At 47.5% G+C, this 23,526-nt stretch overlaps 2 protein-coding genes across 3 annotated transcripts; one reads left to right on the top strand and one right to left on the bottom strand.

Annotated features, from left to right (window-relative positions):
- Window positions 1–263: 263 nt before the first annotated feature.
- Window positions 264–16,051, bottom strand: C2CD2L (C2CD2 like). Its single transcript, XM_035345898.1, has 15 exons — window positions 15,964–16,051; window positions 15,634–15,924; window positions 12,130–12,225; window positions 11,610–11,729; window positions 9,036–9,146; window positions 8,116–8,232; window positions 7,537–7,654; window positions 7,252–7,375; window positions 6,662–6,726; window positions 5,932–6,059; window positions 5,467–5,638; window positions 4,646–4,747; window positions 3,897–4,030; window positions 3,145–3,427; window positions 264–1,721 (listed from the first exon to the last, which is right to left on the bottom strand). The coding sequence occupies exons 2-15, from the start codon at window positions 15,880–15,882 to the stop codon at window positions 1,504–1,506; spliced, it is 2,037 nt and encodes a 678-aa protein (XP_035201789.1). The 5' UTR covers window positions 15,883–15,924; window positions 15,964–16,051; the 3' UTR covers window positions 264–1,503.
- Window positions 16,052–17,978: 1,927 nt separating this feature from the next.
- DPAGT1 (dolichyl-phosphate N-acetylglucosaminephosphotransferase 1) lies at window positions 17,979–22,868 on the top strand. Of its 2 annotated transcripts, XM_035345900.1 has the most exons (10): window positions 17,979–18,133; window positions 18,210–18,330; window positions 18,418–18,631; window positions 19,165–19,311; window positions 19,441–19,525; window positions 20,110–20,298; window positions 20,911–20,998; window positions 21,327–21,482; window positions 22,397–22,483; window positions 22,637–22,868. In XM_035345900.1, the coding sequence occupies exons 1-9, from the start codon at window positions 17,979–17,981 to the stop codon at window positions 22,460–22,462; spliced, it is 1,221 nt and encodes a 406-aa protein (XP_035201791.1). In that variant the 3' UTR covers window positions 22,463–22,483; window positions 22,637–22,868. The 2 variants fall into 2 exon arrangements, with proteins under 2 accessions (XP_035201791.1, XP_035201790.1); XM_035345899.1 differs by having other exon boundaries at window positions 22,397–22,868.
- Window positions 22,869–23,526: the final 658 nt, after the last annotated feature.

Below are 23,526 nucleotides of genomic sequence, written 5' to 3'. Positions count from 1 at the left end.
CTACTTTTTCCAATTGGGTTGCATCTTGAATGAAGTATAGCAACAGCCCCCACCTCAGGAGGCATTTTAACAGGAGAGCAGAGCTAAAGAACCCAGCCAGGCTTACACAATCTCTCAACCAATTTTTTTTTCCTCCCCTTTGACCCATTTCCCTATCTCTAGAGCTCTACAGAACAGCAAGAGCTTCCATTCAAACAATCTACTTTAACAATGAATAAGCATTTTTCTAAGGAGTGTTGTTACACTCATCCAAACAGGGCCTCTTGGGATATTCACAATGCACGTATTTCAGGAGACTGGAAAAACATTCATTTAGAAGGGCAGTTTCCTGCTGTGCAAGCAGCTGATTTTTCCCCCCATGCAGCTCTCCCTCATAAACACCCACTGCAGAAAGGCCCACACCTTAAACATAGAGGATAACATTTTCTAGAAGAAGGTTAGTTCACATGCCATCAAGAAAGGCTCTTTCTACTATAAGAAATGCCTTTCATCAGTGAAAACATGTAAGCTCCTCACTCATTACACCACACAGCCTCAGGTTCCACATCACACTGCCCTTTCACTAGCATTGCCATGTTCCTCACTATTCATCCCCAGCACATCAGTCACTGGAGTTAGAACTGCTAAAGAGAACTACAGAACTGGACCATAGCCTCTGTTTCCCCAGTGCCCTACCAGAGATGGCCCTAACCACCCTACAGGGAAACTGGTTCCACTTGTACAGGAAGACAGCTGGTACAAATATGTAGCATGGCCCCTTCCCCACTCCAGAACATAGATAAAGAAGCACCAAAAGCAGCAAAGAGATGTTCTTGCAAGAACTTGGTCTTCTACAAAAACTCATTTAGTGGTTAAGGTTTCCTTCTTCTTAAGAGACTCCTTTCTTCAACAGTATAGCATGGAAAAAAGGCACCCTCCACATCTTCTGAAATGGAGACAATTCCAACAGCCGGTCTGGGTGGGGAGTAGCAGCTTGTTCTGCTCACAGCACATAGTCCAGGAATGCACACATCGTCCCACACCACACCTCAGTCATGTTACAGCCTCTGCATCGAGCAGGAGCAACAACAGAATGGCCAGCAACTGTAGCATTCTCTCTCAAGAGCAGAATCGAGCAAGGCTACATACCGCAGCTCTTGGAAATGCAGCTAACTTGGCAGTTTTTCAGTTTTTAACTCTGAGGCTATCACTTGAAAGGTCCCAGGAAGCACCTAGTGAAGCTGGACAGCTATACAAAGTCACTTCTGCAGCTCCTGGGAACCCCAAGGGGATTAGCATGCCTGCTGCATTTTTTCTGGGGAGAGCATAACAATCAGAGAAGGCTGTGCAGTCTCAGCCCTGGGTACACAACCTTTGCTCCCCAAATAGTGTAAAGCACTGGGGTGTCTTCCCTCTGCCAAGGTTGGAAGGAACTCGACTGCAGATCTCAGATACCATGGAGCGGGAAGACAAAAGACTAAAAGAGGATTTCTGTATAATCTTTCCAACCAGCATCTCCCTCCTTCAGTTCTCACCTGTTGTGCTGTCGTTAGCTTTAGGTTTGGATTTAGACTTGAAGGAGAAGCGTTTGATGAGGCGGTGGGAGAAGCTGCCAGCTTTCTTCTTGCAGGCAGAACTAGTGGTGACATTGGACAAGTCATCATGTGACTGGCTCAGGCCAGCTTCCTTCTGCTTGGTCTTTCTCCTGAAGATGAGCTTGGTACCACTCCGAAGAAAGCTAACTGCAAAGACAGACAAAGAGATGGAAACCACGATGGCATCCTGCCCTGGCAAGTCTCAGGGGCAACAAATGCACCATGTCATTTGGCCACTCTCATACAAAAGGCAGAGACCTCTTTTGGCCTGAGCAGCAAAAGCACACAGCAGGTCAGCGAATCTCAGTTCCCAACCTCAAGGCAAAGTCTACATTCAGGACAGACTGCAATACCCACAAGCTGTTTCACTAAACACTGGCACGTATCGGGTACATAAGCTTCCTTTTATGCAGCAACATCCTCACTTTAGCAGAGTCATGGAAAATTGTAACTTAAAGGTAAAATTGGTGTGAATGGAAAATGAGTGGGAATGTCACAGTGTGGAGACACCAGCAGGAACACACAACAGGGAAAAGGCATCTCAGACTAGAAGATCTCAAGAGCATCCAGATTAGCTAGTCATCAAGCCCTCAGCACAGCTGCCTGTATTTTCACAAGATGTCCAAATTTGGAGAAAAATAACAGTGATGGCTCCAGGTGATAAACCGAGGCAGGTCAGGATGGAGATGCTGATCACTGCCAGTCCCAAAAAAGTACAAAAAGGCATATCCAAAACCTGCACATTATTCAATGCTACAGCAGCATTTCCTACAGAGAAGGGGTTTTGTCTCTTGTGAACCTGGGCCAAATACTTTTTCCACCCACTGACATGCAAACAAAGGATCAACATTTCGACCTGTACCAAGGTACAATACTCCCCTCGCGGCCCCCCCACCCCAAAAAAAAAAAAACACCTGCCCCACTCTCATTCTATTAAATTGAGATTTGGGGCTCACTTTTGTTTAGTAGCTAGCTCTAACTATAACAGCTTCAAGCAAACAAATGCAAGGCATGCAGTCTGCCTAACTGATGCAACCCTAGAAATTCCAAACGAGCATCTCAGTCAGGGCAAACCTGCCCCACAATTTAAAAAACAGGGAGTCTGTGGGGACATCCTATGGTATCAGAAGAGCCAGCTACTTTGATGCTAATGGAGAAATAGGGAAAGCATCGAGGTCCACACAATCTGCTGTTGGGCAGCCTCTGTTTCTGTGCCATAGCAGCATCAGAATTCAGAGAAGGAATTGCTATTTACAGACATGGGTCTGACGTGCAAACAAGGGAGTCAAAAGAGGGTCTTGGGAACATGCAAGCTACAAAGGGCTTCCATCTAAGACAGTACACAAACCATAAAGCCTACAGGAATCAGGTAACTGCAAAAGGGTATTTAAAACCAATTCAGCAGGGAGCATAGAAGATGTGGGTGGGCTCTTCAAGGGCTCCACTGGAAGCCACTCTTCACCACCCCAAAAGCTGGCTGCAGACCCTGAACTCAGGGCAGGGAATTCAGCTGTCGCTTTGTCCTCTGGCACAAGCTGACATTAGCTACTGTACAACAGTTCAACCTCACCTTTGTGATCTTTCAAGCTCCTGGTCTCAAGGGCTCCTGTGGAGCCAGTTTCAGATTCAACATCTTCCATGGATGGCCTCTCAGAGATGTCTGATCGTGTTGTCTCATCCAGCTCCTGACTGGCCCCTTGTCCTGATGGCGATGCTTCCAGCAGCTGTGATGATTCAGTGGAATCATGCATCTGGTCAGCTGCACTCACTGCCCCAGAAGCCTCATACACTGTGGCCTCCATGGATGCAGCATAACCCAGAGAAAGTGCCATTTCATCTTGAGCAATAGGTACCTGGAGGGGGTTAAAAAGACAGGAAGGCAGAGTCTAAAGGATTGCATTTGTCTCCAATTCTACTCATCAGTGCTAAAAAAGCACAGATGTGCAGCAGTCACTTTTTGCTGAAACATACTGGAAGATATCTGATTCCATGGCATTTTGCAGCACTTCCCTCTCTCACATAGGAAAGTCCCAGGATAACTCCTTACATTCTCCATGAGATTCCCAACTGACTAATGCAAAAGCTTCCCTTTCTGCTGCCAATGTTTTGTGAACTTCCATTGGCAGCTGTCCTGCAGACTGGCAAGGTACCTTTGACAGGAAGCAGCGACAAAATGCAAGGAAGCAGCAAAAAGGCTCTGCAGCGCAAGTCCTCTGTGCTGGTACTTTTTCACACCATTCCCTACAGGACAGAGTGGTTTACACAGACATCCACAGAAATAGCCTCCCAGACAGAAAATGGAGCCCCCTAACTACCAGAGACCTTGGAAACTCCCGAGATGATCAGCGTGCTACGTTTTGTTGGGGTCTTCTTGGCGTGCTTGTTATTTGTCTCAGTTAGCTGCCTGATTGCTGTCTCAGCCACCGGATCCAAGCCATTAGCCATCTGGCTGTCCCCTGAGCAACAAGAAAGATACCAACACTTGAAGTAGCATCCTTAAGCACAGGGAAGAGGTCACTTGTTGACCATGATGCTTTTAACAGGCAACTATGTGTACATGAAGGTAGAAAACAGTATTTATTACAGATTTGCCCAAACAAACTAAAAGAAGAATGCTCTGTAGAGCTCTCAAGTCTTTCAGGCACCTGTAAAGTTTGAAGTTCCTACAGACATATAATTAAAACACCATTCCCACCTCCCACTTAAGAAAGACTTCCAAAGACTCCCAGGAGGTCTCACAGCCTCAGCCACAAAACATCCAAAGAGCTGCAGCATTCTATCTCAGAGACAGAGATGCCAAGTACAATATGTCCAAATCTCATTGGCTCTAGATAATTTAGGGATGTTCTTGTCAAGCAAGGAAACACCCATAGTCACGGACCAGAAAGCGAAAGCCACGGTGGAATTTCTTTTACCTGCCCTCCCCCTTACCCTCTTCATTCAATCAGTTGGACTTACTCTTCTGCAGCAAGTGCAGGTAAGTTCAATGACCCACACTGAGACATTTCTCTTTGAGAAAGGCTAAGGAACATCATCGCTCCAGTAGGAACCTCTGATTTGCAAGCACTTACTGCTACTGCTGGGCAAAAGGCTGCGAGGACAGCTGCTCTCCAAAAGAACCGTTGTCTTTTTTTCAGTCACTTCCACCTTGGATGGTGATCTTGAGGGTGAATCTTCATGGTGAAAGACAGGCAGAGACAACAGTAAGTGGAGATGAAGTTTAGGCAACTTAATCACTGTATTGTGCCCCATCCCCACCCCCCACAGAGAGCCTGCAGAGTCTGTTGCCATGAGGCTTTGCAGCACTGAAGTTGCGAGAAGCCTATTGGAACAAGACATGCGAAGCAGCCCTGTCACAGGGCCCTGTTTGTGCTGTTTCCCAGCCCTGCCTCACAGAATATCCAGCACCACATTAACCAAGACATCAGACAGACTCTGAGCAGCACCAACCACTGGCAAGCAAGGTCAACGTGTTTTCAAGCCTGCAATCAGTACGTAGAGCATAATTTATTTAGCAGTGATAAAAAAAATAGAGGAAGAAAGCCAAAACACTTAGCACAACATCATGCAGAAGTTATGCAACACCAGTATACACAGGTCAGTCCTGCCACCAAAATATGTCAGAGAGACTTGTCCCTCTCACAACTCTCCCCAGCTGGGCTACATCAAATCCCTCCCTCAAGGCTACATACAAGTCTCCAGACAGCCACAAGACATTAGTAACTCAGAAGCCAAAAGCACCGTCCACCTTACTTAATACTTAAGGTGCAAGTCCACAACAACCACAACATACAATGGTTAAATAGTTTTACTGCTGCCTGGGTAAACAGCCTCAGGAATATACCCCACCCCACCCCGCCTTTACAAGACTCCTGCCTTAGGGCATCCTCACCCAGCTTGCAGTCCGCCTTGGGCCGGGACTGAATTGTGGTGACAGTAGTCACAATCGTCCCATCAGGCATGATGGTCCGGTCCATCTCCACCTTCTTGGTGGGGGTGATGCTGGTACGCAGAGATGTGGCGTGCTGAGCATTTAGAGATGTAGAAGAATCCTGGTAAAGCAGCTACAAAGAGTAAGACACAGCTCAGAGGGGGCTCTCCTCCTCCCAGAAGTAAAGGCAGGTGATATGGATGACAAAAGCTACCCCTCCAGGCACCAAGTAGCCATTCTCACTACAATGTCAGCTGAACAGAGAAAAGCTCAGGGACTAAGGGCAGGTTGATAACACCTCTTCAGCCTAGGTGTCTGCTGGTCCCCTGCAACAAGCGCAGGCCTAGTAACGCTCGTTTCCAGCTAGAGCCTCGCATTACGACTATTTCCAGATCATGCATCCACAGGGCTTGGTTGCCTGCTCACCTCCAGTATAATGGTCGCTTCAGCTGCCAGTGACTGCCCAGCTCCAGGGGCCAGAGAGCAGATCTGTCTCCCGGATGGCCGTTTGCTCAAAGGATCAAGCAAGAGAGTAGTATGTGCCAGCAGCACATCTGCAAGAGGGAAGAGGATGGAGAAAAAAAAAAAAAAAAAACACCACACAACTTCAGCGCCTCAGACCTCTCACAAGCTCCCTATGCTTTTGGAAAGCGGTCCCACGGGCCAACAAATCAGATCCCCTTGGCTCCAGTAGCTCCCAAATTCAGCAGAGGGGGCTATGCTTTGCACAAATCAACCACATTAAAGAACCTGGGCTTTTGTGGCCTCCTTCAAAAATAGGTGCTGTAATTAGTCCCTAGGTGACTAGAAATCACAAGACTTAAGAGCCCTTTGCACTGTTCTTCCAATACCTGGGGGCAAATATCTGCATCCCTCTCACTGCTTCTAGGTTAGAAAGTGCAGGCCATGGGAATCTCCCAGGTACCAAAAAGGTTACTAAGAGCCTTTAACTAAGAACAACAGACTTGAGAGTTACTTTACCAAGTGAAAGGCTCACAAAAAGTTGGATACAAAAATCCTGTGCAGATATCAGATATAATCCTGTTCATAATACATCACAACTACAAGGAAGATCCACAGGCTCAAAGCACAGCAAGTCCCTTACGCATTTTTGTCACATTGTCTTAGAATCCATTTTATGGCTTCCTGTACTTACCTTCACCTCTGCCACTCTTCCCCAGCACCTGTAGCTTCAGCTCCTTACTTCTAGGTCCCAACTCACTGTTTAAACAGGAATAGATAGGCTGCTATTAGGCAGTCTTTGCAAAATTACCACAGAGTAAACAAAACTATTATATATTTTTCCCCTCCCACAAATCTCACATCCCTCATCATCTTTCCAAAGCTCCTGTGTGTATCATTTTGGAAGACACAATAAGGGGCAGCAAGCAAGAAGAGGAAAACTCAAGTTTATGTCCCATGCAGGGCTGCGTAGGCTGTCAGGGCAAGTTAAGATGGCAATCTGTCAGGAAGGCAGAGAACTCCAGGGCAGGCCTCCTGCTCCCACACTCCCCATGATCAGCACTTCCGTCCATCCAGTGAAAACACACACTATTCAGGGAAGCAGGAAATAACATGTACATGAGTTGGGGCTGATCACTGGAACTCACAGCCCAGCACACACACACCACCCTACTGTACAGACATCACCTCCACACCATCTGCATCAGTTATATCAGTAATGACACCCAGAGACTATGCCAGTCTGCCTCCACAGCAACAACCATGAGACCAGCAGGCACTTACAGAACGAGCTCCTCATTCCACTCCATTTCTGCAGCAGAGCTGGCACTACCAACTGTCACTGGCCTCATCCATTTCTGCTGTGGGGGACTGTCTAGCTCTACGACACAGAATATCTCTTCAACTCCTGAAACAGAGAAAGAGTACACATGTACCTGTCAACAGAAGGCAGAGTTCAGTGGACATGTATGCATATTTCCATTCAAAGCCACCCAAAACACCCACACGCTCTAACCTCACCATTTCTGCACTTCCCCAGCTTCAGATGAACCATGTTTTCAGGCTTACCTCCCTTTTCCTGAGAGCCCAAGTTCAGCACATGAAGACTCCGTAGTAAAAGCTTTGAACCTAGAGGGCCTGCTACTACACCAGATGGGGGATCTCGAGTCAACTTACTGCTGGATACCTGAGGAATGATGAGAAGAAGACTGACACCTTTATCTTTCTCTTGACAGCAGACAGTGGTAAGACACACAGCATTTGTGCTTGCACCTCCCAAGCGCTCCTCATGGGAATACCCACAAAACCATCCAGAGATGCTGCAGGACCCCCAAGCTACAAACCTCCAGTTAGCCCACATCTTACTTAAGATATGAAATTTAATCAGACAGGAAGAGACAGACAGGAATGAGCTTGCTGGCTACTAGAAGGGGAACTGAAGATGACTATACTGCTGAAGGTATGTCCCACTCTAATTCTCCCTGCTTCCCATCCATAATATTCCAGTTCCTATGACAGCACAGCCAGGGACGTGGCTGTTGCTCAGAAGTGAGACTTAGCCCTTGGATTCCTGCCTAAGTCTCAGCCCTCAGAAGCAGCCCAGTGCACAGTGGTCAAGACATGAATATCACAAAAAGAGAATCTTACCGCACCAGTTCCTGCGGTGCAGGCTTTCAGATGTACCATCAAGGCTGGCTGAGTGCTGACAATGGTATCCTCGATCAGATCCTTTATGGTAGACAGACCCACTCTCCCATCATTCTTCTCTCCACAAATCACAAGGAAACACAGGAATGTTATAATGAGGCAGATACATTTTCTCCTTATACAGCTACAACTGCCTTTCAAGCCTTTCTCCCAGTAATACCCTCCCATATACTCTTCCTCTATCCTGTATGCCTCCTCAAGCTTTGCTGTAATAGCTGCAGGCAAGTATAACCTGCATGAACAAGACAAACTGACCTTTTACATCTGTAGCCCATCTATTACAAATTTTGACAATAAAGCCTTCAGAGTTTGCCACATCATCAACGCCTCAAGAGATGGTACTACCACACCTTCACAAGAACAGCTAAATTCCTACATCTACTCAATATAAGGTAACATGGGTGTCAATAAAACTAACAAACAGAACTGTTTGGGGCACAGAAGTGCAAACACATTGGTGTTCAGCTCATCAAGTCACTAATACCTATGGCTTCTGCACACTTTACAAATCCAAAAAAAATAGCCCAGCTCATTTCGCAGCTACACATTTGGCAACAACAGCAGGAGAACCTACATAGACTGAAAATCCTTTTTTGCTACACAGACTCTATTCAGAGTTCAGATGTAAAGAGGAATTCGGAAAACAGGCATCAGTACTGCTTCAGCTCTCTTACGGATAAACTCTTAACATAGCTGAGCTAGTATTGATTCCAGGGTGAAAGAATCCCCTCCCTTGCCACAGAAGGGCCACAACAGTGAGCTGCCAAACTCTCTCCTTTGCAGCAGCCTTCTTCCTGTCTGCACAGTTTCCACCCCTCCTGCCCTTCTTCTGCTTGAGTCCAGCTTCCCTGCTTGCTTACCTCACGAGGTTGAAATCTTGGAAGAACTGACAGATTCAAGTCTGGTCTGTCCTTGAACATCCATGACACCAGGAGACCCTCACTCTGTATCTCCTCCAAATGGATCTCCACCTGACCCAGAACAAATATGCAATCAGGAACACTGTTTTTATCAGGCACTTTCTGCCCTGTTTCAAATTCATCAACGCAAAGGGCCCCACCCCAGTCCGTGCAACAATTAAAGACAGCACGTAAGAATGTAGGTGCTCCTGGGCCTCTGAGAGTAACTAAATGCAGAAGTTTCATCACTTCATACTCAGACCCAGCTTTCTCACTGCCTTTGGATGCCCAGACGCCAGTCAGAGTTGAAAACTATGTTATTTCTTTGTTCAAAGACTGAGCCTGCAGGACAATCTGAAAGAGCAAGTTGGGTACTAATACAGGATATTTGCTGAGCTACATCTATTCACCACCACCAAACATAAGCAGAGCCATTTGTAAGTCTCCAGAAGACAATCTGTACAGCATTCTGTAGTTCAGTTCAAAAGTTCCACACCCACGCAAAATAAAGACATCATTAATACAGAAACAGAATGACAGAGGAAGAACTCCTGACTCAGCATCTCTAGTTAAAAGTGTAATGAAATTTAACATAGCTCAAAAATAATTGAAAGACAAACAACTTTCGAACATTTTTTTTTAAACACGAACATTTAAGGTCATCTGTTGAAAGCAACACATCTGGGACACGGTAGTCAAATAACTAACCAACAAGAGGTATACAAAAGAGCCAAAACATTAGGGAGAAATGGTACTTGAAGTATTCTGACCAGCAGACATACATTTCACCATGCAGCAGCAAGATCTCGATTAGAATACCCCATGCAAATTCCTACAAGAACGATCAACACAAAACTTCAGCAGGCACAGACAAGGAGACCTAGAAAATTCCAGTGAGTAGAGAAGCAATTTGACCAGGTTTGACAAAGACCGCCTAGCCTCTACAGACTAAGCAAAGATGAAAAAGTGATGGCAACTGACAACCACAACTAGATCAGCAGCAGGCATGCTACACACCAAGGAGGGAGAGAAGCTATTCAAAGGAACGAGGAACAGAGCCACAAGAAGAAACCATCATGAACTGATAAACTTACTTGGAAATTTTTTGTAAAGCTTTTTGAAAGTAAATGAATTCTATAACAAACTTTCAACTATCTGCAGTAGCATTGGACTGGCCTCTACTACTCCACGTTTGCTTCTGCTTCCACTGTCTCTTTGTATAGTGTCAAAGATCAAGCAATATCCAAGCAAGATACCACCAAGAGCAAGAACTCCTTCTGCATGATGGGAAACAAAACTCTGGAGAAGCAAAGCCAACCAGAAATAAACTATGGAGTTAGCACCCACTTTACTTTCACAGTTTCTTTTCCAGAAAAAAAGCATCTCTATCTCCAATATTCAATGCAGAAAAGATGGGAGTGCTGATTGATGCTTGGCTGAACATGAGCCAGCAGTGTGCTCAGGTGGCCAAGAAGGCCAACGGCATCCTGACTTGTGTCAGGAATAGTGCAGCCAGCAGGACCAGGGAGGTGATCGTCCCCCTGTACTCTACTCTGGTGAGGCCACACCTTGAGAGCTGTGTTGAGTGTTGGGCCCCTCACTACAAGAAAGACATTGAGGCCCTGGAGCGTGTCCAGAGAAGGGCAACAAAACTGGTGAGGGGTCTCAAGCACAATTCTTATGAGGAGCATCTAAGGGAGCTGGGGTTGTTTAGTCTGGGGATTAGGAGATTCAGGGGAGACCTTATTGCACTCTACAACTTCCTGAAGGGAGGTTGTGATGAGGAGGGGGGTCAGTCTCTTCTCTCAGATAACCAATGATAGGACTCAAGGAAATGGTCACAAGATGTGCCTGGGGAGATTTAGATTAGGTATCAGGAAAGATTTTTTTCTCTCAAACAGTGGTCAGGCACTGGAACAGCCTGCCCAGAGAGGTGGTAGAGTTCCCTCGTGGTGTTCAAGAAATGCCTGGACAAGGTGCTACGAGACATGATTTAGTAGCTTAGCAGGTAGTATTGGTGATAGGAGGATGGTTGGACTAGATGATCTTGTAGGCCCTTTACAACCTTGCGTTTCTATGATTCTATGAAGATCTGGATCGCAAACTTGTGAATCTATTTAGGGGAGTTCCTGACATGAAAATTATTTCTCACCATGGATTGTTTTTTCCCACACCAATAACAGGACGAAACAATATTTGGACATACACACAGGACGTATCTTTCCCTATCCATTGCACTGCAAGGGATTTTGAACTCTGGACCTTTGCTTTTTAAAGATGTGCTTGAAAACAAAGTATAGAACATTGCCATGTCTCATATCTCTCTGATCCTGGATTTTGCTACAGTGACATTACATACCCAAGATCTGCAGTATAATGCTCAGTAAACAGGACTCAGCACGCTTACCAGGAACATCTGCCTCCCTGCCGAACATTAGCAATAACTAGATTCTCCTTCTAGAACAAGGCCTCCTTCCTCCATCAGCTTAGTGCTAGGTAAAACAAATTCAGTGGCAAACTTTTTGCAACCATTACCTGAGACTGCAGCAGAGACAAAGTGACGTGATACGTATCCACAGAAACAGCAGCTGGGGACTGCTGCGTTACAGAGACAGGGAATTTCACGGCTTCTGCAGACAGATGGCAGTAAAGCACCTATACAGAAAAGGAAGCAAATAGGTTTATGCCCTTCGTAAGAAGAGGAAGCAAGACGGCAAGACCTATAAAAGCAATAGGCAAGGTTGACCCACTGGGGCACGGAAACATCAGGCTTACTGTCAGCTCCAGTTCTGTACTGCAAATCTGCCATTTAAGACTCCATACATGAGGCATTAAGGATGTACCAGTGACAGAAGCTCTTTTTTCTCCAGTGCACTACCCTGATACTCAGATTCAGCATCTCTGTACCTCAGCTCTACCTGCTCTTGCAGAGCTCAAGGATGTACTGCCCCAGAGCTGCAATGCCTATCACACAAGTGTTGGCAATCTCTGTAGAATGTGCCATCAGTCAACAGAGAAACCCCACATGCTACAATTCAGAACAGAAAAGCCTTACCATGCTGCAGTCCGACTGGCCTTTGCACGTCACACAGCTTATATTTGCTGCTGGTAGTAACTGAGGACCCTCTTCAAACGTGATTTGCACTGAACTCTATGAAAATAGATTATCTGTTAGTTCCCGGTGGTCACAGTATCCCAGGCAGTTTCAAAGAAGATAAGCAAGTCTAACGTAGGGCCCCGGGGACATCCTGGTCCATTTCCATGAATCCAACCAGCACAAAGATGTCCAGGACACAACTCTACCCTCCCTGACTCCTCTCAACATAGACTCCAGGCAGCTCTCCCTGTAACCAAGCCTCTAAACTGAAAGGCTCAATGGAGAAAATGGGTCGCTCCCCACTGCCAGCTGACAAACTTTTGGACAATGGGACCACAACTCTTCAACCCCCAGCCTCCACTGCCTCCCCATATCCAGCACTGAAGAAAGGGCGAGGACATCAAAAATGTAACTATCCCTCACTGTTAACTATCACCCCAGCCTTCACGTGCAGGCTAAAGTCCCTTGCAGTCCTGTACTGTCTTGGGCATTTTCTCATTTCATAATAGGTATACCAGCCGTTTCTTCTTGCAAGCCTCCTCCACCAGATCCACATGTTCACTTACCTAGGTCAGTCCGGAGTATCAAATCAGTCCTTTCTCTCCACGACCAGAGGATTTCCAGTCTCACCATAGCCTCACCTCGTTAGTATGCTTTCTCTTTCAAGAGCACCCAGAGCTCCAGTTTCATGCTCATCAGTTCTTTCTTTCATGTGCCAGTCTCCTTCCCCTTTCCCCATTAAGTTATCATCCGAGTAACACATACCTTGCCCATACTTAAGCTCTCCATCCCTAAGAACACTCTGCCAAGCACAGCACCCAGAAAGCTTGCAACAAATCTGTATCAGAACAGGCATCATCTCACTTCTTGGTCTCCTTACCTCTCTCCTTACAGCTCCTTCTCTCTGCTTGGTCAATCTAATCACAGAGTAATAGAATCATCTAGGTTGGAGGAGACCTCCAAGATCACCTAGTCCAAGCTCAACTAACTTACTGATAGGGCCCTTTATTCCAATGTCACAGATAACCCAAATACAATCACAGCTCAAACCTGTCAGGGAGGCCAAGACTCCACAGGACATGCACCTTAAAAGAGGCAAATAAGCTCCAAAATGCATTACACTTCACTTCTTGTTACAGGTCCCAATGAACTCACTCTAGCCAACCCAAGAGCATCCTCTCCCCTCCATTTTCATCAAGCACCAACGCTGGTCACTTAACTGGACACTGTTCACCAGTCCCCATAGACTTTTCCCCATAGACACAAGTGGGGTGGGGGGGTGTCACCAAGTGTCACTCATGACAGCAGGTCCCCTCGATACAACAAACACTGCATAAGAACAAACATGCTTTTAGTCACAAAATAAAGAGCTGGCTTGGAGGACTCTAGACCTGCAGGATCCACAGTGTTCCAGCTTACACGTAATAAATGAACCAAGCATATCCTGACATTCAGAAGTTTTCCACAATGAAAGGAAGCACCTTTTCAGTATGCGGACCTCAAGTTCAACACTGGACCTGACTATTTGCACAACTAGGGTAAAACGGAGAAGAAAAGGATGGGAAAATGGAGGAAGGAAGGCAAAAGAAAGTGTTATAGCAGCTGATGTTAAACACCAGGTCAAGATTCTCATATCTTACCCGACTACCAAGGGCATAGATTCACAGTACATAATCTAGTCTTGTTTAATTCCAGACAAAAGATTCAGTTTCAACAGCCTGCAGCAAGTAGTCCTACAACCTTATGCAGTACCACCTTCTCATTCTTCTTGTACCTCATCCTGTAAGATCAAGGACATCATCTAACCAATACTAACTGGACTATAACTCACTATCAGTCCTACCTTATCTCATAAAATTCAGGCTTGCAATACAGATGACTTCTGCCTTTGATATACTTAAGGGACTGTTTGCCAACAGACTACGAAAAAGGTGTTTGAATTTGTTTCAAGTAGCCAGTAAAAGAAATGGAACGCAAACACAACAACAGGACCAGTTGTGTTTTTCCCCTCTACTTCATTAAAATATCTTACCTTACTTTGAAACGGGCACCTTCTCATTTTCTCTATATTCAACAACTAAGCGCAAGCAATTAAGAATAAATGAAAATAAAAGACAAAGAAACCATGGAGAATGAGCAGCCAAATTCACAGGAGGCGGCATAGCTTACAGTGTGATAGACACCTCAATCTTTATTCATATGTCTGGCAGATAAACTGCATGTTTGTGAAAAAGTCCCGCTTTTTCATGAACTCTTAGGAACAAAATACTTCATCTACTGAAACCTGCCAAAGGATAAGCTCATCCTAAAACCAACGTAGAAAACTCTGTTCTCTGACACCATCAGAGCCTGGACAATGATACAAACATCTATTTCCCAGTTTCTGATTTTCTAAATACTACTTAAAACTACTACTTAATCAACTAGATCAAAGGCAGAAAAGAGGCCAGATGCCACTGTACTTCTCTGTTAAAAAGTACAATTTCACTTACTACAGGTAGCAATGAATGAGAAACTACACTAACTTTTCCAAGTGAATCTAACAAGGCAAATATGGTGCCATACATAGAGTGGAAAGAACTTAAGGTGCAAATGCAAAGGACTGAATGCAATTAAAGAAAGTAATAGTCAATCTGTCAATACCAGTGGCAGTAAGTAATACCTAGCTTTATGAGCAGGGTCACTGGTACACCTCAAAACAAGAAGACACAACCTATGTAAGACAAAAAAGTAAACATTTGGAGAAGGTCAATTCCCAGATCGATCTGTAGCAGGCAGAAAATATAATCTAGAACGTAAAACCATCAGCCACGTAACAGGGGTAAGCAATCCTACACAGACAACCCTTTTGCATTCATACCTGCACAATACTTAAAGAAGCTGACTCTATGTATTTTTAATGACAACAAAACTTGCCTTGAGACAAACTACTCTTCCACGCAGTGGTCAACCATCTCCCCTTGTAGAAGTTTTTTTTTTTTTTTTAACCTTTTTTTTTTTTTTTTCAGGCAAAAGCCCTTGTCTTGCAGGTAACATGAACTCCTGTGAAATTACTTCCTTTTGGAAGACCTAAGGTTCAGGCCCCAAACCATTTTAAGCAAAACGTGCTGCCAAACACCTACTTCTCAAAGTTTGTAAAATCACATTATGCTCACATTTAGTTACGCACCCCATCCCTCAAGTACAGAAGACAGCAACACACAGCAGCCCAGAAAGAGAAGCTGGCACACCGACTGTTTGCCAGCACAGCTCAGCCCAGACCATAGGGTCCCAGACTAGCAACCCGTTAACGGAGGCTTCCTCGGAGCCCGAGGACAAAGGGGTCACAGTCCCGATCGACCAAAGGCTGAGTACTCTTCTCAGCCTCACGCTGACGACTCCAGTTCCCCGATCCCTCAGCTCACCACCAACACGACGTCCGGCCCAGCCCGCCCGGGTCCCACCGCCCACGCCCCGCCGTACCCCGTGCCGGCGTGCCTGGCTGTTGAGGGCTCGCACCCAGGCCTGCTGCCACTGTTCCCGCATGGACCGGAGGGTGAGCAGCGCGGCGAGCAGCGCCCGGGCCCCGGCCTCCTCTGCCGCCGGCGTTCGCCGCCGCGGCAGTGCCCACAGGGCCGCCGACCGCCAGTACTGGAGCAGCCAGGCTGCGACGGTGAGCAGCGAGGCGGCGAAGAGCAGCACCAGCGCGGTCCAGCCCGGATCCGGCCCCATGGCGCAGCGCCTCACGGCGGGCCGGGAGGCATGCCGGACGGACCGCCGCCCGGCCCCGGCCCAGCGGCTGCCGCCTCCCACCAGGCGCGGAGAGGAGAGGATGAGAGCCGAGCCGGGCCAGGCGCGCGCCGCCCTTCCCCCAGCCCCGCGGCGCACGTGGGCCAGGCTCGGCCCCCGCCGCTCGCGGCCGCCGCCCGGCCCCAGCGGCGCCCCGCGGCCGCCTGCGCACAACGGCGGTGAGAGGCGGACCCCCCCGGCGCGGCCCGCGCACGGCAACGCCGTTCCCGCAGCCAGGCCGTGCCCTTCCGGTGCCGGAACGCTGCGGAGCGCTCGCCTCCCCGTGGTCTGGCGGGGTGGCCTTCGCCGTGGCCTGCAACTACCTTCTCCGTTCCCTGCAGGCAAGTTCTTCACCCGGGTCCGCACGGCCTTAGCCACCGGCACGTCTGTCCAGGCAACCTCGTCGCTGCTGCTGCGAGCCTTCTCTTCTGGCAGTCTGAAAGAGCAAGGCAAATGCGGACAGGGTGATAAGCTCCCCGACAGGTGTTTTTAATCAAGAGACAGAAAGGCTTTGTCTGAACTACACTCTTTTTCCACCTGTGCTGACACATTTGCACCAGGCATGTGGTACACCACCCAGCTAGAATCTATTCAGTTGCCTGCTCTCAGCTCCAGCCAACATCGCTGTAGAGGGTCAGTAGCAAACACTTTCACCTCCTTTTCTCACAAGTCACATTCCATGGGGGCATTTCCCCCATGCTTCCCACTGCTACATCTGCAGGAGGATCTCTGGCCAACCACTCTCTCTGAGCTGCAGTTTCTTCCCCTGCAGTAACACCTGTCTGCCTCAAAGTTTATTTAAGGCTCAGCTACAGTTTACTAGCTTTTACAGAAATTCAGTAGACAGCAGACCAGAAAATGCCGGTTTCAGTACAGCAGTCAGTCAGCCCAGAAAAAGCCATCAGAAACCACCTCAGGTCACCATGCTTCTTGTAAACACAAATATAACACAAAGGAAAATATTTCTTGCCGCTACCAGATTTTGTGCTTCTGCTGTGTTTTCACCTCCTCCTCAGTGACTCACATCTGAACACAATGTCAGTGGGCAGAATCAGGCCTGTCCTGCCTTTCCAACATAAGCATTCACCTGAAGACCAAACACTTGTTACAGGTTTCCTGGCATTGAAAGACCTGGAGTAAGTTTTTCCTTTTTATTTTTTTTTATTTTACTTTTCCTCCCCCAGCACTTCAGGAAATGCCTTGAGCAACAGCCCCGCAGGCCGCTCTCCGTTGCTCGCTCTTATACAGCACAGCGGTGCCGGGTTCGGAGGCGCTCCCTGGGGAGCCCGTTAACCGCCCCAGCCACGGGCGGCCGAGCAGCGCAGTGACGGGCGGGGACAGCGCTGCCCAGAGGCCGCCGACCGGCGGTCCCCGTCGTCCCTCCCCGCGAGCTCCCCCGTCTGACGGCCGCCTCCAACGCCACCCAAAGCCCCCGCAGCTCTCCCCTGCGCCGCCTCCCGCCGGGGCCGCGCACCGCTTCCCCACGCATCGCCGCCAGGCAGCGGCTGTGCCCGGGGAGCCTCGCGGCCGCCGGCGCTCCCCGTCCACAGCGCGGCCAAGCGCATCGGACCGCCGGGGTTCGCCACAGGCGCCGTCGGTGACGGATCGGCCCCTCGCAGCGCCCCGCCGATGGGGCCGGACCGCCTACAGCGGAGGCAGAAGTGACGTACCTGGCGGCGGAGCCGGGGCGGCGCGCAGCTCGGTAGCGCCGAGCCAGCCATGGTGGTTGCGGGCACTGCGGGAGGAGCCCGCCCGGGTGCCGGCCCCCGCGCGCAGCGCTTCCCTTCGCAGGGGCGCGCGCGGCCTCACGCGGACTCCACCTTCGGGCACAGGCACCTCCGCGCGCCCTTCACGTAACCGAAAGCGGGGCCGGCCCCGCTCCCGGGGTCTGAGCGGGGTTCCGCGCCAGGGCCAAAGATGGCGCTTCCCTCGCCGGAGGAGGTGCGCGCGCACGCGACACCTCCCTCTCTCGTGTCCGGCCGGCGAGGTACGGCCGGAGGCGCTCCGCGCCCTTGGCAGGGGCAGCGCTTACCGCGGCCATGGCGGCTTGGCCCGCCGTGCCCCTCGTCATCAACCTCGGCGGGTCGCTGCTGGGTTTCGTGGCCACGCTCACGTTGATCCCGGCCTTCAAGGAACGTTTCCTGGCGGCGCGGCTCTTCGGCGAGGACCTCAACAAGGCCTCCCGGCAGCCCGTGTGAGTAGCGACGCCACACCGAACCGTGCGGGGCTGTGCCAGGCCCGGCTGACTGCCGGCCTCCCCTTCCTTTCAGGCCTGAGGCGCAGGGTGTGATCAGCGGGGCCGTGTTCCTCATCATCCTCTTCTGCTTCATTCCTGTGCCCTTCCTGCGGTGCTTTGTGGAGGATCAGTGCGCGGCCTTTCCTTACGATGAGGTAGGGCTTGCCTGGCACGAGGAGTGCGGCAGGCATAGGCAGGGAGTGTGGCCACCGGTAATCGGAGCCCTGTTCTCTGTCCTTCAGTTCGTGGAGCTCATCGGCTCGCTCCTTGCCATTTGCTGCATGATTTTCCTGGGCTTTGCAGATGATGTCTTGAACCTGCGCTGGCGCCACAAGCTCCTTCTTCCTACCATGGCTTCCCTCCCATTGCTCATGGTGTACTTCACCAACTTTGGGAACACAACCATTGTGGTGCCTAAGCCCTTCCGGGTTCTACTGGGCATGCACTTGGACCTGGGTAAGTTATGAATAACAGAAGGCCATCATCAAAGCAATCAGTGACAGAGGAGATCATCTGAAACTTTAACACATAGCAGACTGAAATCCCTGTGCTGCAGAGGGAACCTGTGAAGGATTTGCTAAATGAACAGTGAGAGGGCACATCACTGACTAATTACTACACTGGCAAGAATATCGATCGAGAGATCCAACATGCATCTAACTATGCATATATATATAGGCACCATACATTTTTCTAGGTTTCTGGCAGTACACCAATGTCAGATGCCAATATCAGAATCACCAAAGCACAGAAACAGGACACGATAGGCAGCTGTCGTGTTGCAAATTTGGTACAGGTGCCATGCTATACATGTGCGTACACATAAGATTCAGGGGAAAGGGAGCTATTTGTTAGAAAGGTACTGATTTCAAAATTTACTGAGACACCAGGTAATAGATTGTCATACAAAGCGGGAAGCTTCAAGCGAATTTGACTAGAGCCTGTTTCAAATATGAATGCTAAAGTATTTGGCTCACTCTTACCTACAGGTATCCTCTACTATGTGTACATGGGTATGCTAGCAGTGTTTTGTACTAACGCCATCAACATTCTTGCTGGAATCAATGGAATTGAAGCAGGGCAGTCTCTGGTGATTGCTGCTTCCATTATCCTATTCAACATTGTAGAGTTAAACGGTAAGGAAATGACACGCTTAGCCGGTACAAAAAAAAGCAAAGGTAAATAGAATCCTACATTTTAGCTGGTGTTAAAAATAACCTAGTTCTGTCTTAGAACCAACTTATTTTGTTTCTTTTTTTCTTTAGGGGATTATCAGGACGATCACATTTTTTCTCTCTACTTTATGATTCCCTTTTTTTTTACCACGCTGGGGCTGTTTTACCACAACTGGTAAGAGGATGGACACTTAGCATTTATTTGGAAATGTACTCTCTTTACTTTTACCTTCGGTAAACAAAAACATTTACCGACACGCAAGCAGGATAGTGAAGTATAGACAAGCTTCTTGCCAGGACTATGAATGCAAAACAACATTCCATTGGTAGCTTTTGTTTTTACTAGAACAATTCAGATCACACTGATTCACTGAAATGCATGAAATACTGTACCTCACATCTCACTACTTTTATTTATACGTTGTATTCTCTGCAAGTCACATTGCAGGGTAGTTTTTAGCATATATACCTGCAATTGGTGTTTTAATTGTGTGGATTGGTGGTGGTCTCCAGGGTAGAGTTTTGTAGACTACAGTGGTAGCAGTTACATACATTAGTATCACATAAAAGCATTGCTATGCTTCTTTTAAGCAGACAAGGAGTTGTCTTCAGTACCTGAGAAGAAGCCAGCTGAGGCTTAACATCTCTCTTGCCCCCCCCACAAGCTGCCACCTAGGAATGCATTCAGTGATTATAAAGTAATTTTCTTAGAAACTGCGATCATAACAAACATTTGCTCTCTTGGCCTATGGATTGCAGGTACCCATCCAAAGTGTTTGTTGGGGATACCTTCTGCTACTTTGCTGGCATGACCTTTGCTGTGGTGGGCATCTTGGGGCACTTCAGCAAAACAATGCTGCTTTTTTTCATCCCACAAGTGCTCAACTTCCTCTACTCATTGCCTCAGCTCTTCCATGTCATTCCTTGTCCCCGCCACCGGTTGCCAAGGTAATGTACTTACTTGAGTGACCTATAATGGTACCAGAGATGTTGTCTTTTGTCTCCAATAGCAGCTGAGAAACAAGAACAGGTGTTGGTTGATACTCTCTTTAAAACTTATTGAGGTAGTTTGTATAATTAAAATCTGGCCTGTTGTGCTACTTGTGGTTGAGTCAAGCAGTACAGGTTTCTCAAAAATAAATAAATAAGTTCTGTTAGAGTATTATTTTCAGCTCCAAGACAGAGGAAAGGATACAGACCACTTTTAATGCTGTTGCAGTAGGATCTGCTAAAGTTTCATAGAAGCAAGCATTCTGTGACACTGTGCCATAATGCTGTCCACGTTTGTGATCATATCTGTATATATTCAGTTCTTCTATTTTTTAAAACCTTTACAGTTTTATGCATACATTGGGTGGAAGGGGGGGAAGTGTCTTCTTATGACTGCCTAGTCTGAGGAACCAGGTATCAGCAGCTGTTGTTAAGTATTAACAGATTATTCCTGCTTTTTTTCACCAATGGATTTCTTTCTCAGCAACTTGGCTTGGGATCTAAATCTGCTTACATGGTTATCACTGTTTCCTTGCTCTATCCAGACTAAGACTTTAATGTTCCTTTTAGGCTCGATCCTAGTACGGGGAAGTTGGAGATGAGCTACTCCAAATTCAAAACTAAGAGCCTCTCAGCCCTGGGAACATACATTCTGAAGGTAATACTGGGAAAACATTCAAAATCCAGACCTGCTTTGAGGCAGCAATTACATGCAAGAACAACAGGATGTGAGGGAAGACAATTTCTGGGTTCAGTGGTAGTTTCCTGGCTCAAATCCAGAACACATTCTACTTACTCCAGTCACTGTCTCTCATAGTCATTCAACTATGTTAATAATTGTTCTTTTAAAATAACCATACACAGCAGCAGTCCCAGTACCATCCCTAGCCTGTCCTTTTTTACTACTGGGATAGAGCAAAGCAGATCTAGCAAAGAGCACTAAAGAACACAGCTGGTGAAATAGCATGCAATATTTCTTTCCCTAGGCAGTAAAGATCTTGCACATAGTAGATGTGAGAAGTGGAATGGATGAAGATGGCGAATACACCGAGTGCAATAACATGACACTTATTAACTTTGTTATAAAGCTGATTGGACCCACGCACGAGCGAAATCTCACTCTCCTGTTGCTACTCATCCAGGTCAGACAAACGGTCCCACCAGCAAAGAAATACACTGTGGTAAAAACAGATCCAAATCAGTTTCAAGGGTGAAAGAGGGAAGTAAAGCATCAGACTCTTCACGCAACATGCAATTGAGATGTGCAACTTGAGAATCTGAGGCTTACGCAGCTCACGCAGCCCTTCCTCTCAGCCCCCAAAATCATTCACTGAGAGCTATTAAGTACAAAGTCCCTAAGTTAGTTTGAGAGAATCCACAGAGCATGAATTGCTGGATGCTAGAAAAATATTAGGAAGAAGTACCATGTGCTTGCCTTGTCACGCTGACCCAATACAGCCTTTTCCACGTTCCTGTTTTTCAGTCATACCAAATAACACCAGTACCAGTGTTACCTCCATTTGGTGGCCTTACATAAATATGGCATAGAACTCAATGATCTGAAGTCACAGTGGGGTGTGGGAACATTCTGAACGCAACTTAAAATGCAAGGATAACACACCTTGCGGATGGCACTGCTACTGATATTCAACATGTGAACTTTCTTGCCTTAAATAATAGACATTCTGTTTCTGGAAAGACATAGTGCTTATATGCCCACTATTCCTTTCTCACGCTCAGATCATAAAGAGATTCTTATTAGGAAAGAGAAGAGATGATAATCAAATTTCCATTTAGAGGGAAGACTTCCAACAAACAGACAGATAAAAATCCCCCACACGTAGCTACAATTCTCATAGACTGACCTGAGAACTTTGGCTAGACTTCCATTTTTCATTTTTTGGTGCATCTAAAAATTTTAGCTGAAGTGTTATTGAAACAAGCCAATGTTTAAAAGCACATCAAATCTATCTGGAGAGGAATATGCCAGCCTGTAAACTAACACTGTAAGATTTCAGCTCTTTTTTTTTATTTTTTTATTTTTTTTTAAACCTAGGTCCTGGGGAGCACGCTTGCATTTTCAATCCGGTACCAACTAGTGCGTTTGTTTTATGATGTCTGACTAGGCTACCAGGAGCCAGTGGTAAGAGTTGCACTTTACAGTCAACTTTCTCCAATTGCTGACCAAATAATTCAAATGATCTTATTCTGGTCCTCTGAGAATATCAGACCACCTTTCAAAAGGAAAGCCAATCTCTGGGCCAGTCCAGAATCACAATCTTCTTTTTGTGCACAGAGGTCTTTTGTCCAGTTCTGCTGACAGAAGAGATTCAATGCTACTTGGACATCACTGTTAATGGGATTACCTTTGAGAAGGGAAATAAGGAACCTGCCTTTCTGTTCTCTGAGAGAAAACAGGAACTTCTATTTCTGTAAGACTACAGTGGAACAGAGCGGACATAATATTGTTATACATCATACCCCCCAATTCAGAGCACTCTGAGAATAAAATAACTCAAGGTACACTTTCCCCTCTGATGCTTTGCCTTGAAAATATTGGCACACACTGACTCTAGGTCTCATAGTACATCTGCATCCTTCTACCCTACTAGTGGCTGATAACTTCTGCAGGAGGCAGAAATTGCCTCTTTGACAGCCACTTGGGAATGTTTTCACTAAGGTTTATTTTGGAACATCTTTGTCATTTGTGTTCCTTCGTGGAATCCTTCACGGAATAGGGCGCCTCTAGAACAGGCTAGTGGAGATGGGGTCGCTGTGTCAGTTATAATGCCAGGCGTTTGTAAAAGCCCCGGGTTACTGTGCCACCGAGGCCTTGCAAGTTGCAAATAAGTTTTCCTTACCCGCATCCTTATTTGTAGAGCATTATCTGGCACCACGGCTCACCACAGAATTGCCACGTTACTAACAGTGACACAAGGGGCTAGCCAGCCCCTCCCGCTGCCTCACCGGCAGGCGCTCCCGCGACGAACGGGCGAACCCCCCCCCGCAGCCCGGCCAACGGTCTCAGCCCGGTATGAATTTGGCGCCTCGGCTCCTGATTGGCCCGTCGCTACGGCCAATGGATCCGAGGCAAAGGCGGGCAGGGACACCAGGGGCGGCCGGCGGGCCCTTTCGGCGGGCGCTCCGCCGCTGAGGCGCCGCGGGGCCGCCCAATGAGCTGCGCCC

This window comes from Oxyura jamaicensis, chromosome 24, assembly GCF_011077185.1.
Source record: "Oxyura jamaicensis isolate SHBP4307 breed ruddy duck chromosome 24, BPBGC_Ojam_1.0, whole genome shotgun sequence".
Classification (NCBI taxonomy): Eukaryota; Metazoa; Chordata; class Aves; order Anseriformes; family Anatidae; genus Oxyura; species Oxyura jamaicensis.
Note: the sequence above shows the minus strand (reverse complement) of the source record. Positions and strands in the feature narration are given on the sequence as shown.

Coding starts and splice junctions, on each gene's coding strand:
- C2CD2L (XM_035345898.1), bottom strand. CDS start 15,882: ATGGGGCCGGATCCGGGCTGGACCGCGCTGGTGCTGCTCTTCGCCGCC. Junction 12,226..15,633: donor GCCAGGCACGCCGGCACGGG/GTACGGCGGGGC, acceptor CTATTTTCATAG/AGTTCAGTGCAAATCACGTT. Junction 11,730..12,129: donor GCCAGTCGGACTGCAGCATG/GTAAGGCTTTTC, acceptor TTTTCTGTATAG/GTGCTTTACTGCCATCTGTC.
- DPAGT1 (XM_035345900.1), top strand. CDS start 17,979: ATGGCGGCTTGGCCCGCCGTGCCCCTCGTCATCAACCTCGGCGGGTCG. Junction 18,134..18,209: donor AAGGCCTCCCGGCAGCCCGT/GTGAGTAGCGAC, acceptor CCTTCCTTTCAG/GCCTGAGGCGCAGGGTGTGA. Junction 19,526..20,109: donor GGGCTGTTTTACCACAACTG/GTAAGAGGATGG, acceptor TATGGATTGCAG/GTACCCATCCAAAGTGTTTG.